General features: G+C 51.6%; 1 protein-coding gene across 1 annotated transcript in view; it reads left to right on the forward strand.

The window, feature by feature from the left end:
• LMF1 (lipase maturation factor 1) overlaps nucleotides 1-17,264 on the forward strand; it is a 99,173-nt gene that overhangs the window by 36,717 nt on the left and 45,192 nt on the right. Inside the window, exon 4 of the mRNA XM_088801359.1 lies at nucleotides 15,453-15,601. Within this exon, the coding sequence (XP_088657485.1) occupies nucleotides 15,453-15,601 (149 nt within the window). The remainder of the gene's footprint in view (nucleotides 1-15,452; nucleotides 15,602-17,264) is intronic.

The following is a 17,264-nucleotide window of genomic DNA, read 5'->3' on the forward strand; positions in this document are numbered from 1 at the left end:
TCAACCTTCGCCCCGAGACGACAGCATTGGTGCGACCACTGACCAAGCCACAGACCTTGGCAGGCTTCCCCAGCTCTCTGCCAGTGCCCCACTCCGTGCGCGATCCCTCCCAGGGCCACATGACCTTCAGTTGTCTCCTTTGTCCCCTCTGGTCTGGGGCTGTCTCCCAGACTCTCCTGACTTCTCATGACCTTGACCGTTTTGAGCAGTTCTGGTTATGGATTTGGCAGAGTGTGTCTCTGATTGGCTTTGTCTGGTGTTTTCTCATGATGAGATGTTATGGGTTGGGGGCTGAATGTCCTGGGGAGCTCCTGAGTTGGTGCGACCGCCGTGGAGGCTAGCGTGGCCTCGCGGTTACACGCCTTAGAAATGGATGTGCCTGCGGGTCCCCAGCACCACTTCAGGGTTTCCTGCAGCAGTTTTGGGAATGTGCATGAAGACTCAGATACAGAGGTTTCATCACCATGTTTATGGTGAGAAAATGGAAATACTTTAAAGGTTCAGCCATGGAGAATTAGTTAAATAACTATATCTCTTCTCTGTGGATTAGTATAGAATATGATTTAATGACTACAGTACTAGTGATCTGAAAAATTTTTGTGATATGTTAAAATGGGTTTTAAATAGTGTGTACTGTATTCCTTTTTTTTCCCTAAAAAAAATCTATCAAAATTATTTTGAGGGGTGACCAGTTAGCTCAGTTGGTTAGAGAGCGTAAGCTGTTAACAACAAGGTTGCCGGTTCGGTCCCCACATGGGCCACTGTGAGCTGCACCCTCCACAACTAGATTGAAACAACTACTTGACTTGGAGCTCATGGGTCCTGGAAAAACACAAATAAATAAAAGTTTAAAAACAAAATTAAAAAAAAAACTATTTTGAAATCCATGACCAAGGGACTAACCATATTTATCTCTGGGTGATCAGGTCGCTTTTCTTTTATTTCTAATCTCTAGTTCCAATTTATCTTCACTGAACATTTCTGCCTTTGATTAAGGATTAATAAATTAGTTCTAATAACATCACATCAAAGGTGAACTGCTGTAAGCTGAGCCAGTGTTGACAGCAGGCGTCTGAAGGCCCAGGTGGAGAAAGGGAGGGGTGGGGGGCGAGAGGCGGCTTTGGCTGAGGGGAACCCTGGGGAGGCGAGGGGTGCCTTGGCCTGGGGGGAAGGCTTCCTGCCCTGGCACTGGGACTAAACAACCTGTCAGTGGAGGCCGGATACTCAGGCTGCGACAACCTGCCAGTGCTGGGCCTTTGGGAGGGGCGGAGGTCTTTGGAGGGTGGCAGGGTGTCAAACCCTGAGAAGGGGCCGTGGATCTGTCTCAGGCCAGTCCCAGGGTGACCTGCTCTCTGCACCACTGCCCAGCAGGAGGCTCTGGGCACTGATTGCCTGGACCCCACAGATGGTGCATGGAGACGGTTGGTAACAGTGTGGAGGGTCCAAGGAGGGGTCAGCTATGAGATGGCATCTTGATTAGGTAGGGAGAGGATGGATCAACCAGGAAAGGTGATGGTCTCGAGATTTGAGCTTTGATGACGCCAGTTGCAGGCGTGGAAGTGAGAGCAGGCGAGTCGGAGGAGCGTAGAACACGCAGAGTACTTTTTATCCAGTCTCTTCTTATTTTGTGCTGGGTGCGCTCTGGAGTGTGTCTGCAAAACTTGGGATGGTGGCTGCGATGGCCTGTCCTGCTCTCGGTGTGGTAACGGACCTGGCCAGGCATTTGGCTCTCCATCAGAGCCTGGTGAGCTGAATATCCTTCTTCTCTCTATGTTTGTGCTGTGTTTGGTCTTTTTTGAAGGCAAGAAATCTCCTTTCATCTGAGTAAGAGCTGTTTGATCTGACTTAAGAAAGGCAACAGAACTGGGGGATAAGAGCAGTGATGCAGGAAACAGAAACCTTGATTCTCACCATACCAAATAGCTGAGTCTCGTGGACGTCTCCGGGCCTCAGAATCTTCTGGGCTTTCAATGGCCCCGGCCCTTTCTTCCTAAATTCTAAGTGTGTGTGTGTTGGGGGTGGGGGCAGTGTAATTTTGTCAAAAGACTTACATGTAGGTCATCAGGTTTTAATTTGGTGTCAAAATGCTGCCTATTACAGCAACAGAAGGAGCAGGTCTCACTGTGGTGTCAGCATTTTAAAATATACACCATTATGCAATCTTCTCTGATGAAATCTTGCCCTCTCCATTCCGTCACCCGGCTTCAGGACCCGGATTCCGGACACTTGGCACCATTCAATCTCTTTGGCTCATCGTCAGTAAATGGACAATTGTCTTCCTTTTTTTTTTCTTTCCCCCTTTTCGTTGTGCCAAAATCAGCAGTGATAGTCGTAATCCCCAATGAAAATAACCACTGGGAAATATCAGGGGACGTGCAGGTAGCCAGCAGGCACGTGGTGGGCGGGGACAAGAGCGGCCCCTGCGGCCCAGTGGGCAGTGAGGGGGCGGGGCTCTGCGGTTTGGAAGCGAATGTCCGGGTGGACACACCCTTTTTCTTGCATGAATATTGAACTAGACCAAAGCCCTTCCGGTTTCTTAGAGCCCGTGACCGTCGTGCCCCGGAATCCTGGGTCCCTGCCTTCCCTGCCTCGGGCCCCACATAATGCCCCCCTCTCTGTCCGAAGGGCTGCACTGCAGGGCGTGGTCGGGTGACTTCCGCTGCAGGCTGAGATTGGTGACTTCTAAATCAGGACACGTTCCTCAGTCCCATTTCAGTCTCCAATTTTCAGCCTCCTTGGGGAAACCAGTCACTCTGAAAAATAGATCACCTATGTTGTTTTGGGGGGGAAAAAACTTTTTTTTTTTTTTTTTAATTTATTTAGAGTTATTCTTCAGTAGTTTGATTAGACTCATCACTACAGGCAGTGAGTGGTGTCCCATCTCCCAGTGATACTGTCAGCGGGTCTGATGGTTTCTTCTATAAAAAACTGCAGGCTCATTCTGTTGTGGTTTTTTAAAAAAATGTTTCGTTTCCCTCTTATGTTTAATGATTTTCTCCATAAAGCTTTTAAATATCTTTTTAAAAGATTTATTCCATATTCACTATCAATTTTCTAGCACAAATGGCAATCTAAGACATTGCCTTTCACAGTTTGTTATGGTGCATGAGAAGGCTGGTGGTCAGGTTTAAACATCCCAGGCAGAAGATGGGAGAGTTGCTTACTTGTTTATTTTTCTTTAACTTTTGATGATGAAAATTTCCAAACAAATCCGAATGTGAAGAGAATGGCATCAGGTACCTGCACGCACTGTCTCAGAACGTGGAGTATCCTGTACACGCCCCCCCCCTTTCACTGACCTCTCCTGCTCTGTTGTTTAAACCCCAGGCATCGTGTTACTTATTCACAAATATTTCATTCTAGGCCCCTAAGAGTTTGGGTCTTTTAAAACAATGTAATTACAACACCATCACCACACTGAAAGAATTGGGATGAATTCTATCAGATATTTAGTCAGCGTTCCAGTGTTGCTAGTTGCTTTGTCCAGGTGAGGGACTGACACATGTGATGCATGTGCCCTCTGGTCTCTTTACAGCCAGCCTTCCGCTGTTTCTGGCCACCGATTAGTGTTGCCGAGTCACAGAGCACTGGGCCCTCCCTGCACTGCTGACTGTCCGTCCTGGCATGATGTCCCCCGTCCCCCTCCCTGTGAGCTGGTGATAGAGCTCCAGGCTGCCCCAGAGTCAGCTTTGACTGGGATGCTTCGTGGGGGTCTAGAACTTTCTGTGGCAGCTGGTCAGAAGGCTCTGCTCTCGCTTTCTGCTCAGTGCTATGATTGCTGAGGGTCGGGCATTACCCGCCTGGTCCATTCACTAGAAAGGTCTCCATGAGCTGTACCGAAGGACCCTGCCTGGACTCATCCACTAGGGCCTGCAAGGTGGCAGCGTTGTCATTCTGTCACTGTTTGCATTTGTTATTGGGGACTTTTTCAAATCCAAGTAACATTCCCTCATCAACTGTTTGGTTGCTCTAAATCCAGTTTCTCTGGAAAAGTCAGAATAAACCATTTAGTCTTTCCATTTACCTATCAATTTTCAGAGACTTGGTTCCCAGCAGGCTAGAGGATTTCTTCTCGTGTTTCCGGTCCCTCTGTTAGCGCCACTCAGTAGTTGAGCTCATTTTCCGTAGATTCTCTTATTTAGAAAAATTTCTATGTAGGCACTTATTTTCTTCCACTTCAAACCTTATAACTTTTATTTCTTTGTCATTTTTGCAGTGGATAAGACCTCCACTACGGTGTTGAATGGGACTGTTAAAAGCATGTTGTGAAAATTTTCAAGCATAAAAAAGAAGTTGAAAGCGTTGTATAGTAAAAACCCGTATATGGACCGCCTAGATTCTACAGCTTATATTTTACTAGATTTTTCTGTGTTATGTAAGCTAGTCTTTTCATCTCTGTATCCATCAATCCGTCATATATTTTGATGCATTTCAGAGTAAATACCAGATACCGATGCACTTGCCCCTAAGGACGAAAGACGGCAGCATGCAGATCATTAGCTAGAGCTCAGTGCATGTTTAGGTTTTTTCTCTGGATGCAGAATTCGCACAAGGAAATTTGTAGATCTTAAGTGTATGTTTTTAGAGTTTTGACACATGTATACACTTATGTAGTCCAAACTCCTCAAGATACAGAAAACTGCCATCGCCCCCGAAAGTTCCCTCATGCTGCCACCTTGCCACGACTCTCATTTGTGCAAAGGTAGGACTGTATCAGTTCTCAGACTGAGAACTTGCAAGACTTGGCGTCTGCTGCTCCCCTGGGGAGCGACAGTCTGCTTCGTGCCGAGCGTCTTGACTGACTTCCCAAAAGGCCCGCTCAGTGACACCTCTGAATGACATGCCCTGTCCCTTCCACACGAGAAATCCTCAGTTTCGGTGGCCGGTGGGGAAGGGCCACTGTTAAGTGTGTGACTGGCAGCTGAAGGACTCAGCATATCTGGAAAATGAAATCACAATGCCCCATTTGAAAGCAGACCTTAGATGATTAATATTACGGAAGCTTCTCCTGGTTTCGCATGTATAGGCTACGTGTTTTTTTATAATACTGGGTAATGTTTTTTCCATCTGTTTGTTGTTATTAATCTAGGCACTTAAGTCACAATCTTATATCTTTGATTTATGTCCAGAGGAAAACAGGCTGTGTTTTGAGAGCCTTTTATGCAGCCTCTGACGGACAGCATTCTGTCCTGGCCATGCTTAGACAAACAGCCTGGTACGTTTCACTGACGGGGGTTAGTGATTTTTCCCTTCACACCTGTACTGGGATCACCCGAATGCTTTATTTCCTCTCCAAATCTCTGATAATGTGCACATACCCCCTCTGCAAACAGTTGTGGTATCTTGCTGTCTGAAAGCTTATGGGGTCTTGGCTCTAATCTCCAGAACAGACAGTTCCATCAGGTGGAAAACTGCATTGGGTTCATGGTTTTTGCGTCTGTATTGTTTCTGACAAGAAGTCAACTGTCGCTCATCTTGTCAGTTCTCTAAATGTGAGGCCTTATTTCTCTGACTGCTTGGGAGGTTTTGTGCTTGGCTTACAGCAGTTCAACTGTGAGGTGTCTCCATGTGGCATTTGGTGGGGGCATTTTATCCAGCTTCTGATTCCCTGAGGTTTTTAAATCTGTAATTTGTCTTTTACCAAATTTGGATAATTTTTGCCAGTATTTTTTCAAAGTTTTTTTTTTTTTTTTTTTTGCCCCATTTCATTTTCCTGCTAAGATTCCTATTACATGTATGTTAGACCTTTCAGTGTTGTTCTATCAGTTCCTGAGGGTCTGTTCTTTTGTTATTCAATCCTTTTTTTTAAGTCTCTGTACTTCAGATTGAATAACTTCAGTTAAGCTATCTTTATGTGTGTTCACTACTACTTTTTTATTCTGTCTCTGCTCTTACTAGCTCATCTAATAAAATTTTAATTTCAGATATTTTATTTTGCAGTTCTAGAATTGGTTTGGTTCTTTTTTCATAGTTCTCTCTCTGCTCAGTTTTCCCATCTGCTTATGCCTTACGAGCATATTTTCCTTTACATCCTTGATTTATTATGGATGCTTTACTTTGTCTGCTTGGAGCTTTCGTTTTGGGTGCTGAGTGAAATGGGGAATGGAAATAAGTGAGTTATGCATGATGTGGTGTGGTGAGAGCGTTGCTGGGTAGGCAGAGCCAGGATGGACTGAGGCCCAGTTGTAAATGTCATCTCCAGGGAAGTTGTAAATGTTATGCCCTAATTCCTGAGAAGGTGGCATCTGAGCAGAGACTTAACAAAGGGCCATAGGGATGGGGCAGTGGGGGCAGAGACCTAACGTGAGCCTGTGCCTCCAGCAAGGGAGGAGACCCCCTGGGCAGAGCAGAGGGTGGGTGAGATGGTCAGTGGGGACACTGGTCAGCTTCATTCTCTCCCTACGGGTCTCTTGCTGTGTCACTCATGAGCTGTTTTCCTGTGATGACTCACGCCAGCTGACTTAGCTGAAGCCTGATCCTCTACTGTACGTTGGTACTTCTAGAAGAAAGCATTTCTGGCGATTTCTCCTGTTGGCATCAAGGATGTGATGCCCGAGGATGTCACTGCCCCTTCCTCAGTGGCTGAGCCACCACCCAAGGCTCCTTTGCAAGGGACCTCTGATTGAATCTGTGGCTGCCGGCAGTGCCCATCAGGTCCAGGTTCTGTGGCCAAGGTGCCCGCCCTTCCCCTCCCTGCCCCCGTGGGCTGCACGCACTGCCCAGCGGCGATCCCAGTCCCCGGGCCCGGGAGCTGTCTGTCAACTGCCAACCTTGCTGGATGGCCAGAGACCACTCACTTTCAGAGGTGTGTGAAGCCAGTCAGCAAGGTGCATCCACTTACTAGGCCACGTGGACAAATCAAGGTGTGGAGAGAGAGGGAAGGATGCTGGTGTGTCCACTGTAGTGACCCCAGTGGAGATGGTGTCTGCGTGGGGCAGAGGCTGGAGGGCCACTCTGACCTCTGACCTGCGCATGTGCCAGGTGGAGCTATGTGTGTGATTCCGTCCTCCTCTAATGATAAGCTGGCCCTCCCTGTTGTTTCTTACAAGCAGGTGTGTTTACGGAAGAACTGGACACACTGGCCTCTCCCATAAGCCAGGCCCCACCCTCCCTCATGTGACAAGGGTGGGGCCATGAGCAGCACGGACGATGCCCAGAAACAGTGTTCACAGACTGTGGGGAAATGTGGAAAAGCTGAGGGGAAACAGGTCATCCTTTCAGGTTATGTGAGGTGAAGGCGACACCCACTTCTGTGGGCTGGTGGCCCACTCAGATTTGGGGTGACGGTGACAGCCCACTTCCGTCGGCACAGGGCGCTCTCTCTGTGCACGTGTACAAGGGCTCACCCAGCTGCAGAGCTAGAATGGACCCGCCTGCTCACCCAGGGATCCCCCTCTGAGCAGATGCGCCTCCCGGGAGCCACCAGAGCCAGGCCTGTCCCATCCACCGGTTTCAAGGCTCCGCTGCCCCCAATGGCCCGTGGCAGTGGGTAGCACAGGCCGAGCCAGAACAGTCCCGTGGTCAGACAGCCCCGTGGTCACTGCTGACCAGCACTTCATGGGACTCCTACCAGTCCCTCTGAGACAGGCTTCAGCTAATTTTCATGCACAGGAAACAGAAGACAAAGAAATGGTAATGCACTGTGCCCTTCAGCCTGGTATATGTTAAATATTTGGAATATATTAATCCTAAAAAATCTGTTCCTAAGTCTAATTTCCGTTGACAGGAAGCATTTTCATATTTATCCAAAACCAATGAGCTAGCTAAGGTCATTACTATGGATTTTGTTTGGGGGCTAGCTGGTGACACCTGCATAGATCTAAGCAACAGGGGACACCTGGGGCTAGGAAGTCTGGTTGCCACGGCAACTGCATATTAGCCAGCACCGTGACAAAGTGCAGTGGGTGGAGGGTCGCCAGGCGGTTGTGTGGGTTACACAGGTCACTTCCTGTTCCCTGCAATGCCCAAGGACATCCTTAAAACAGGGATTAACAATTTGCTAAACGCCTCATAGTTGGGAAGCATGCAATTTAAAATGATTTTATTTAAAGCACGAAGCCTTGAACCTGCTCTTTCGGAAATGTCTACTTGCTAGATGTGCTTCCATTGATTAGGCTGGTGCAGAAGTAATTGCGGTTTTTGCAATTATTTTTAACCTTTTAAAGCACAATTACTTTTGCACCAACCTAATATGATCTGCTCCCTGGCTGAAATCCCTGACGGCTGAAATGTGAAGTCCCCCTTGGCTGGCATAGCTGTTATAGTGGTCAGGCTCTGTCCTTGGGATTCTCGTGTGCTGCCCACCAGCAGAAGAGCCAAGCCTCACATGCCATCTTCTGATGTGAGAAGTGGCCAGGACACTGGACAGACAGGGCCCTCATCCAAGGGACCCGCCCAGCTCAGGCCAGTTCTGTTGGATTCCTGTGTAGACCCGGCTCCGAGCGAGTCCTGTCGGCCAGGGGTGGGGGCACAGAAAGCTCCAGGCCAGGCCCAGCAGGAGTGAGTGGGACCCAAGCCAAGGAGGCAGGCGGGAGCGTGGCCTCAGTACCTCCTGGCCCCTGAGCATGAAGGATGGGCCCCAGTCTGTCCCCTGAGGATAAGGGTGGCTCTGCCAGGTTGTTCTTCTGACTACTGAAAGCAGTCAGTGGGCCTGGGCAAAACCCCTCAGACGGTGCCCTCCCTGCAGGCACAGCGGTGCCTCTTGGCTATAGCTGGTTGCCATGGTGAGTGTGTTTGGAGGGGGATGTAGGATAGATAGAACCATGTGAGCAGGCTGGGTGCGGATTCCTGACCTCCGCTGGACAGGCTGGGCGGGTTGTCAGTGGCTCTGTCCAGGTAAGGGAAAGACAGAAATACATCTTTCCCCTGACTTGCTAGGTAGTTGCTCAGTAACAGGGTGCTAATTTTAAACACTGGCAGACGTTTTCTTTCAAATTTTGTCTTAGCCTCCCTTTTTTTTTTTAACTTGATTTTGTTTTGTATTTGGTCTCAATGAAGAAGGAAAATGTCTCAGTTGGTCGGTGGGTAGAGCGCGCCCGTCACGACAGCAGTGCTTGCAGCAGTAACCAGGCAGTCAGCGGCTCTCCCACGTCCCACCTGGGTGACAGCCAGGAAGGCGGACTGGTTCACAGTATGCGGGGCCTCCTCTTCCCTTCTCTTTTTTTCCCTCCCCTCCCCTCCAGGCGGCTGTGCGGCCCCTGCCTGCCCCCCCAGGCCCAGCTCTCAGACAGACAAACCACAGTAGAAGTGTCCTTTCCTCACTAATGCAGGGCTCCACGCCCGTGGAGTTAGGGCCCCAGCTGGCCCCCGTGAGAGGACACTCCAGGCCCGATCCAGTGCAGGGTTAACTGCTTCCCTGTGCCAGGCTGCAGGCAGGGCACCTGCACTTGCCCGCCACTCTGCTTTCAAAATGCAGCTTCCCGGACTGGCGCTTCCATCGCACATGCTGAGCGGCAGAAATTAAAACTCGAAAGTGAGGCTTTGCCAAACAGTCAGGTCATGGGAGAACACAGAGTAGCAGAAACAGCTCAGGACTTGTGAAGGCACAGCCTGAACCCCGGGCCATCTGAGAAGAAAGGCTGTTCGCTTGATCCTCCGTAACTTCTTGTGCTGCTGGGAGCCCGCAGACTTCCCGAGGACAGGCCGAGATCATAGCCCAGGTCTTTGAAGCGTGCATTCTGCAGACACTGTCACTGAAGTTCCTTTCCCCAGAGTCAGAGACACAGGAGAAGTGGGGCCCGTAGGCCATACATTCGTCACCACAGACAAGGCTGTGACATTCCCTGGAACTCGCAGCTGGTGCCTGCCTCCCTCACAAGGGCACAGTGCGTGGGGCTGGGCCCTACATTTTGGGCATAGACCCAGGAGGCCCTCTTTAGCTTATCGTCTGCCGAGTCTGTAGCCCTCTCCCGCTGTTTGCAGTTGGCGGAGGGGGACCCAGGGACCGGAGTGAACAGCACCTGTGTCACAATGAGTGAAGTCTGAGCAGCCTACCGCGTCCCAGCACCTCGCCGACCACGCTCTGCCAGGGCTCCCCCTGCCCAGCCCTCGCCAGGAGCCACTGCTGGCCCATTGGACCTCGACACATGTTCATTGTGAGTCCAGGGCAGGGGTGTGAGCAGGACCCAGAACTGTTCCCTGGCACAGAGGGTACCAAGGACAGGCCAGCACGCTGTGCTCTAGCTGCTGGCCCCCATCTGATGTGCACGTCTCATGTATCACCTCTCCAGAGGCCCCCTCCCGTCATGGTGGGCTCTGCATTTCCACGGAGCCCTGGTGCTCTGTGACAAAGCCAGGTGCCACACGTGTGGGGGGCAGGGTCACCCGCGTCTGTGTCGGAGCGCTTTCTTATCCCCCAGGTCCATCTTTGCCATGTCAGCGACTGCAGACAAGATCTGGTGTGCCACTCCAGAACTTTCCATCCCAGCATACAACCCATAAAGATCAAGAAAATAACTTTTAAGAGCTCAAGTGGTCTCCAGGGTGTCATTAGAAGCCCCGGGCGGCCGAGAGTGGGGGGCTCGGCACAGGAGTGACAGCCCGTCAGGAGGGAAGCGCTTTTCTCCACTTTCCCTGATTTTAACGTGAAGCTAATGGGTTCCTACTTCTAACATGGATGGTGGCTGTCATTTCTGAAGGATCCATACATGCAGAATTTAATTACTCTTTCTAAGTAACTATAATAGTTTCAAGGAAGGTAATGAGACCTCAGTTGGTTTTTGGTTTTTTTCAGAGTGGCCACCTGGGGGGCTCCCACCTCCCTCTGAAACGTTGTTTTCGATAATGTTTTCTTCCTGGGTCAGAGTTGGCTCAGCCTGTGCCCTGTGGACCTTGACTCTGGGTGACCTCTGTGTCCCCACAGCCAGCAGCCCGGCCCCCTTGTCGGCTGGAGCATGTTTGCTTGCTTCATCTCCACTTCTCCCTCCAGAGCAGACGGTCATCAAGAATCTCCCCGGTGAGGAGGAGCTGGGGCAGTGCCCCCCCACACACACACACACACGCTTCACCTTGAGGGCGCCATGCCATCCACTGCCCATTCGCCGGGGCTGCAAGTTGCCAGGCACAGGTTGGGCCTCTTGCTGAACTTTCTGGATCTTCACTCTTCGCTCACCCCTAAGTAGATAAAGAAGAAGCATCAGCACCATTTCTTTGTTGGTTTTATTTGGGCAGCCAGTGCCCCAAGCTGGGATCCCACAGGTCCAACGTTGGGCCAGGAGGCCGAGGGTCCAAATTCAGCATGTCTTATGGGGCCTTTCCTCAGATTGCACATTCAGCTGCCCTGGCAGACATGGGCCACATGCCCAGTGCCAAGGAGTTTTATCTAAACACGCAAACCAGGAAGAGAGTATCCACCTGTTCTGACAAGTTGAGTCTACACAGCCACAGCTGGTCCTGACCTACAGAGCGCCAAGCTGCTCACAGCCCACAAGGCGAGGGGCTGTGGCCACCTTCGGACCTGGAGGCCAAGGATGACGGCTGGCCCTGAGCTGTGGTCAGTACTGGTCAAGGGTCACTGTCCTGTCAGGGTCAGGTTGGGTGACTCTGTGGCTTCCCTGCCCCCATTGCCTATCTAGGGATATCCTTGGGAGACAGTGGGCAAGCTGTTCCTCAGAAAAGGGCAAATGCGACACGGGGAGCTGTCTGGACACTGTTGTTGGCCACTGTCTCTGTCCAAGTGTCCGCAGCTGGGAGCACCGATTCCTCAATCTCACAACTGGAGGCATTTTTTTCTTCAGTTTTATGCGGACACTTCCCCAGTGTGGCTTGTTCGGGGCTAGTCTGTTATTTGAAACGAGCCAGCAGCCATAGAAGCGATAATTACAGAAACAGGCAGATGCAGCTCACATTTTGTGGCTTCCTCAGGGGTATCTGCTAACAACCATCACCCCCAAAGCCACTGTAGGGACTGTCATGCCAGCACCATCCCGAGACACAGCCAGTGGGGCGGGACCTCCCAGGGCCATCGTGGAAGTGAGATTCTTAAGATGTTTGCGCGCTGAGGAAAAGGACCAGATATCTTTACCACCCCCACCCCTCACCCCCCGAAAGGCTCTGAACACAGGCTGAAAGGCACAGGCCCCGTGTGAGCAGGGCTGTCACTGTGAGAGGCAGCTAGTGGAGCCTGTTGGCTGTGTGCAGGTCAGCTTTTGCCTGGTCGTGAGCACGTCTCGGCAGTGCGCTGTGCCATGCGCAGACTCACGGATGGCCTCCGCCACGGGAAGCCACCCCGGCAGCGCACTGGGCATTTGTTGTTCTGGGGACGCCTCCCCGCCACACTGGAGCAGAGAACAAAGGTGTTCCTTGTGCAGAGGCAGCACAGCTGCTGAAATTCGACCAGATCCAGGCAAAGAAAGCAGAAGCAGGTGGGTCTGCAGACGACCCTTTACTCCCCAGTGGTATCAGCGAGCACGAATGGCCAGAGGGCCAGCGGCCAGCAAGACGGCAGCTCCAGTGAGATGGGGGGCAGGTGTGGGTGGAGGGGGTCCTGCAGGAGGAAGCCCACCGGCCTCTGCTCCAGGTGTCTACTTTCCCATGCACCCCAGCAGGGTAAGGAATGTTCCAGTACAGTAGGTTTAGGAGGCAGGAGGGCCAGGTGACCTGCTGCCAATACACACACATCCCTAAGGTGACAGCGCGTCCCATCCCTTGCCTACCCTGTCACCTGCTTCCTGGCACTTAGGCGGTCTCTGGGCTCTGCCATTTGCATATCACTTTGATTGGTGTCACTCAAACTGCATATTAAAATTCTGTTCATCACATCTGTGCAAAGTGAGGTGACAATTAGAGAAGGCACTCCTGGCGCCGGGGGAAGGCTCTGCTCGCCCACATGGGGTCTCGGAGTTTAGGGGAGGTTTTCAGGAGCCGAACGAGGCAGGCTCTGCGCCGTGGACCGAGAAGGCCTGGCACCTGCAGTGCTGCGTCGGCGCCTCCAGGCGTCCCAGGTGCGGCTCCAACCTGCTTCTCTCGGCCCCGAACCCACAGAGCCACCTGCTCTGCACGTGGGACTGCGTGGGGCACGCGCCTCTCGGTTCCTGAGTTTTCTCACCACCAAGTAGAGGAGGGATCAGAACAGGTGGCCTTTGAGGGGCTTCCTCAAAAAGCAGACGTGTCTGTAGATCGGGACACTCGGCGCTGTGACTGCCGCCATTTTCGTGTTCGGCGTGTCCTTTGCCCATCAAATCACATACGAGTATGTTAGAAAATGCGTCCCAAGTAAAACAAGTCCAAATTTAATGAAAATTCTCTCTCAAGGTAAAACTAGAGAAGTCATGTAGGAAACAAAGTCCTTTGTTTTTTTTCCTGGCTGAGACAAGGGGAATTGGAAGCAAGTTGCAAAGCAAAGGTCTTCTAAAACCACCAACAAGAAGGAAATCTTGATCCGAAAGATGCAATTAGTCAATGTCTAAAACCTCACAAAACTAGTGTAGACGCTTTCTCATTTTTCCCTCCTGAGCCTCCAAGGGAAGTCGGGGTGTGTGCCCAGTGCAGGTGGGCCTTGGAGGGGCCGCGCTGTGCTCAGCATCCCGTGCATCCAGGCCCCCAGAAGGGGGGCACTGCCGTCTCCCTGGTCTTGACCAGAGCGCCCTGCGACGCCGTGCTTTCCTGTCAGCTGACAGCTCAGGGCCCACGGCAGCCTGGTGGTGCCATGGCTCCAGCTGCCCGCCTCACTTCCCAGCACTGTCCACGCCTCTTTCTACTTCTAGAATCATGTACTGATGGGGGCAGGGTACACACTGGTAGCTCCAGAGTCCCTAGCACGGGCATGAGATGCTGCCAGGGCAACGAGCTCGTGGAGATGCCAGCTACCCATCTAGGCTGAGACTCTCCCCTTTGGGCAGTGACAGGTCACTGCCACCCTGGTGTCAGGCATACTCAGGCACTGCTTTTCAGCAGACAACCCATTCTCTCCAGAAGAACTGATTTGGAACTGGGGTTTCAGAAATTCATAGAACATGCGAGAGTCAATAGGATTCCCCCCACCGCCCCATCTTAGGAAAAATTTCAAACTACAGAGGGTTTCAAACAATTGGACAGTGAAACCCGTGAGCCCCCCGACCCCACCGGACTCGGAGGTTTGTCTTTCACTCTACTGACTTCGTCACCCATCTGTTCATTCCTCATCATCGTGTTCAGTGCACCTCAAAATAAGTTGCAGACGTGAAAATCTCTCCATCAGCCCTAAAACTAGGATTCAGAATTTGTTTGGGTTTGTCTGTCTGTCTGAGGAAGAAACTTACAAAGAATGGAATGTACAAACGCTAAGGTGCCTCTGGTGAGTTTTGGCGGTTGCACCCACTGACCCCCTCCCCCACCAGGTACAGACGCAGTGTCACCCCAGCATCACCCAGCCCACCTCCCCAGGCAGCGTAGTTCTGATTTTGGTTCAGTTTTCCTGGTTCTGGAACCTTCTATAAATGGAACCGTAGAGTACGAATCCTTGTCTAACGGATCTTTCACGTAGCATCGTGTTTCTGAGATTCAGCCCAGTGGGCATTAACAAGAATTTGTGCAATACAAAAATGAAGTGTTTCCTTTTGAAGGGCCTGGTTGGCACCACCTGATACCTGTTCTGGGCTCTGGGTGACGCAGTGTGAGCAGCTGTTTCCACAGTAGAGGCCTGTTGAGTGAGTTTTTCGGAGAACTTGAAGCCCCATCTCCTCTGAGAGAACAAGAACTTAAGTGCGCTGTGCTCACCTGCATTTCTCACGTGGGGAAGAATTAGCTAGCACCCCTCAATTCAACCATCATGCTGCCAGCTGTGACAGACTGAGCCCACACAGGTTGACAGGAGGTGGTTTCATCTGGAACCCCTGTCACCTGCTTCTCCCCCTGGCTTCCTCCCTCACCGGGGGTAGATGGGGGCCGTGTCACCTGTACCTGTGACTCCCTGTGGCTTCTTCCCTCACCTGGAGCAGATAGGGGCTGTCTCCTGTACCTGTTCTGCATCTCCCCTTGGCTTCCTTCCTCACCTGGGGCAGACGGGGGCCATGTCACCTGTACCTGTCCCATGTCTCCCTGTGATTCCTCCCTTATCTGGGGCAGACGGGCCAGAGTTAGCTCTGCGTTGAAAACGCCCCATGCAGGTCCTCTGGCCTGAGGGCACCTCATCCTTCCTGGTGAATGCTTCTCAGGGAAGAATGCGCAAAGCCATGATTTCAAATGCAAGCTTATTGAACGGAAGGAGGCCTGTCCAGAGCCCACTGGCAGTGTGTGCTCAGAGTGGGGCCCGTACCAGGTCTGCAGCACCCCGCACGGACAGGAGGTGGTCTGAATGCAGAGGGCTTAGTCGGGCCCTGGGGCACAGTCCCACTGCGGGCAGAAGCGCTCCTGGGCCATTCCATCTGTCCTGTGCTGAGGACTATTAAGGTGAACTGAGTTTGGTGAGATTCCTTCCGCAGGGAATATCCAGCTGGTTAACATGGCCCTTTGTTCTCTTACTGTCACCATTTCAGGATGGGAGTCCCAGCTTCTGGAAACAGGGTTCCTGGGAATTTTCCTCTGCCCTCTTTGGACTCTGTCTCGACTGCCCAGGGAGACCCCCACGTCCCGGATTGTTCTGTGGGGCTTTCGGTGGCTGATTTTCAGAATCATGCTTGGAGCAGTAAGTACAACTTTTATTTGTAATATTTGGGGGGAAAGGTGCTAAAAACGAGTCACTCGCCTCTGTCCTCCCGTCAGGCCAGCCCGGCCAGCTGTGCCCCTTCTGCCTCTTTCTGTGAGGTCTAGAGGCCTATTTGTGAGCCCTGGAAACTTCACCGGCTCCTCTGGCCCTTTGCAGGACCGTGTTCTGTGGGGAACAGCCACGACTCCGTCTGTTCACACGGAGACTCATGGGGAAATGCCTCTCGGTCCTTTCTCACCAGCCCTTCTGGTGGTCTCTGGAATGTCTGAAAAATTCACATTGCTTGAAATCAGCAAAGAAGGACACGATGTCACCTGTAATTCTCACCCAGAGAAAGCCATCCCGGCCTCCTTCCTGTCTGTCTGCCTGTTAGTCTTTTCTTTTGGTCGCCATGGGGTTTGGGGAGTGTGTTCCGCTGTTCCCTTTACTCCGTGTGGCCTGTCGGTGACAGCAGTGTGAGCTGTACTTTGCCAGGTCCGGATGCTGCTCACCTGTGTCCTCCCCTCTATGGCTCTCTTGCCGGGCCCTGGAGACCAGGGATTCCTTAGCTTCTGGAACCTTTGGAAGGGCACCTCCGGCTTTTAATTTCACTAAGGTTTTTGGCCCCTTTTGACTTCCGGCTGTAGATGGAAAATTTGGCAGATTTCCCTCACTCTCTTTTCCCCTTCTCGCCCTTTGTAAATAAAATCATCATCGTTTTATTAAAATCATTATAAAATGTTAAGTTCGCTTACATCAGAGACCTTGTCATAGATGCGCTAAGTGTCTTTTTGCTTTAAGTGTTTCCTTGGGGGACAATCACAGACTTGCACAATTGTTGGGGGACAGGGCAGAGAACTTGCTCCATCCGTCGGGACTGCCTCGCTCAGGTCCCCTCCTGTCCAGGTGGCCCGTGGTCTCCGCTGCCCTGTGACCCGACACTGCAGCTGTCTGAGCCGCCTCAGGTCCTGCATCCCTGGTAGGAGGCCCCGCCCTCTCTTCCCGGGGCAGCGTCCACCTGTCCCATCACTGATTCAGGCAGGCCCACTGGTCCGCTCCCTTTTCTCCAGTGTAATTAGTAAATATTTTATGGTAAGGTCCTGAAACATGATGCGGCCGTTCCATTCAGTGTACTCGTGTATTATTGTCTATAAGCGCGCACTCCCGCGTGCCCCCTGTTCAGCCTTCACAGCTCCGGGCGCTTTCACAGCTCTGGGGCTGGCGTTCACGTGATGCCCTCATTCCCCGTGTCTGTCCTGTTGCTCTGTGGCCCTCGCATCCTGACCAGTTGTTGTCACATGCCCTGAAGTTACCACCTCCTCTTGGTGACCCTGCGAATGAGTGATGGCCATCAGGCCCTGCCCGGCTCCTGCACTCCTGCCCGTGGCTTCTTTTCTGGAGTCAGCCCCTCCTATATTCCATCTTCCTCTTTCCGTGCTGCCTTCTATTTTTCCCGGTATTATTGTCTTTTCCAAAGAGCCCTGCCTTCTCATGATGTGCCCAACTGACAGCTTCAGTTTTCTCAGTTTTGCCTGCAGCGATGTTTCAGGCTTAATTTGTTCTAGGACTTGTTTGTCTTTCTAATGGTCTGGGGTATCCATAAAGCTCTCCTCCAACACCATATTTCAAATGAATAATTCCTTTCCTATCAGCCTTCTTCACT

The sequence above is a fragment of the Rhinolophus sinicus genome, chromosome 10, assembly GCF_057876585.1.
Source record: "Rhinolophus sinicus isolate RSI-liver-muscle chromosome 10, RSI-T2T, whole genome shotgun sequence".
NCBI classification, from domain to species: domain Eukaryota; kingdom Metazoa; phylum Chordata; class Mammalia; order Chiroptera; family Rhinolophidae; genus Rhinolophus; species Rhinolophus sinicus.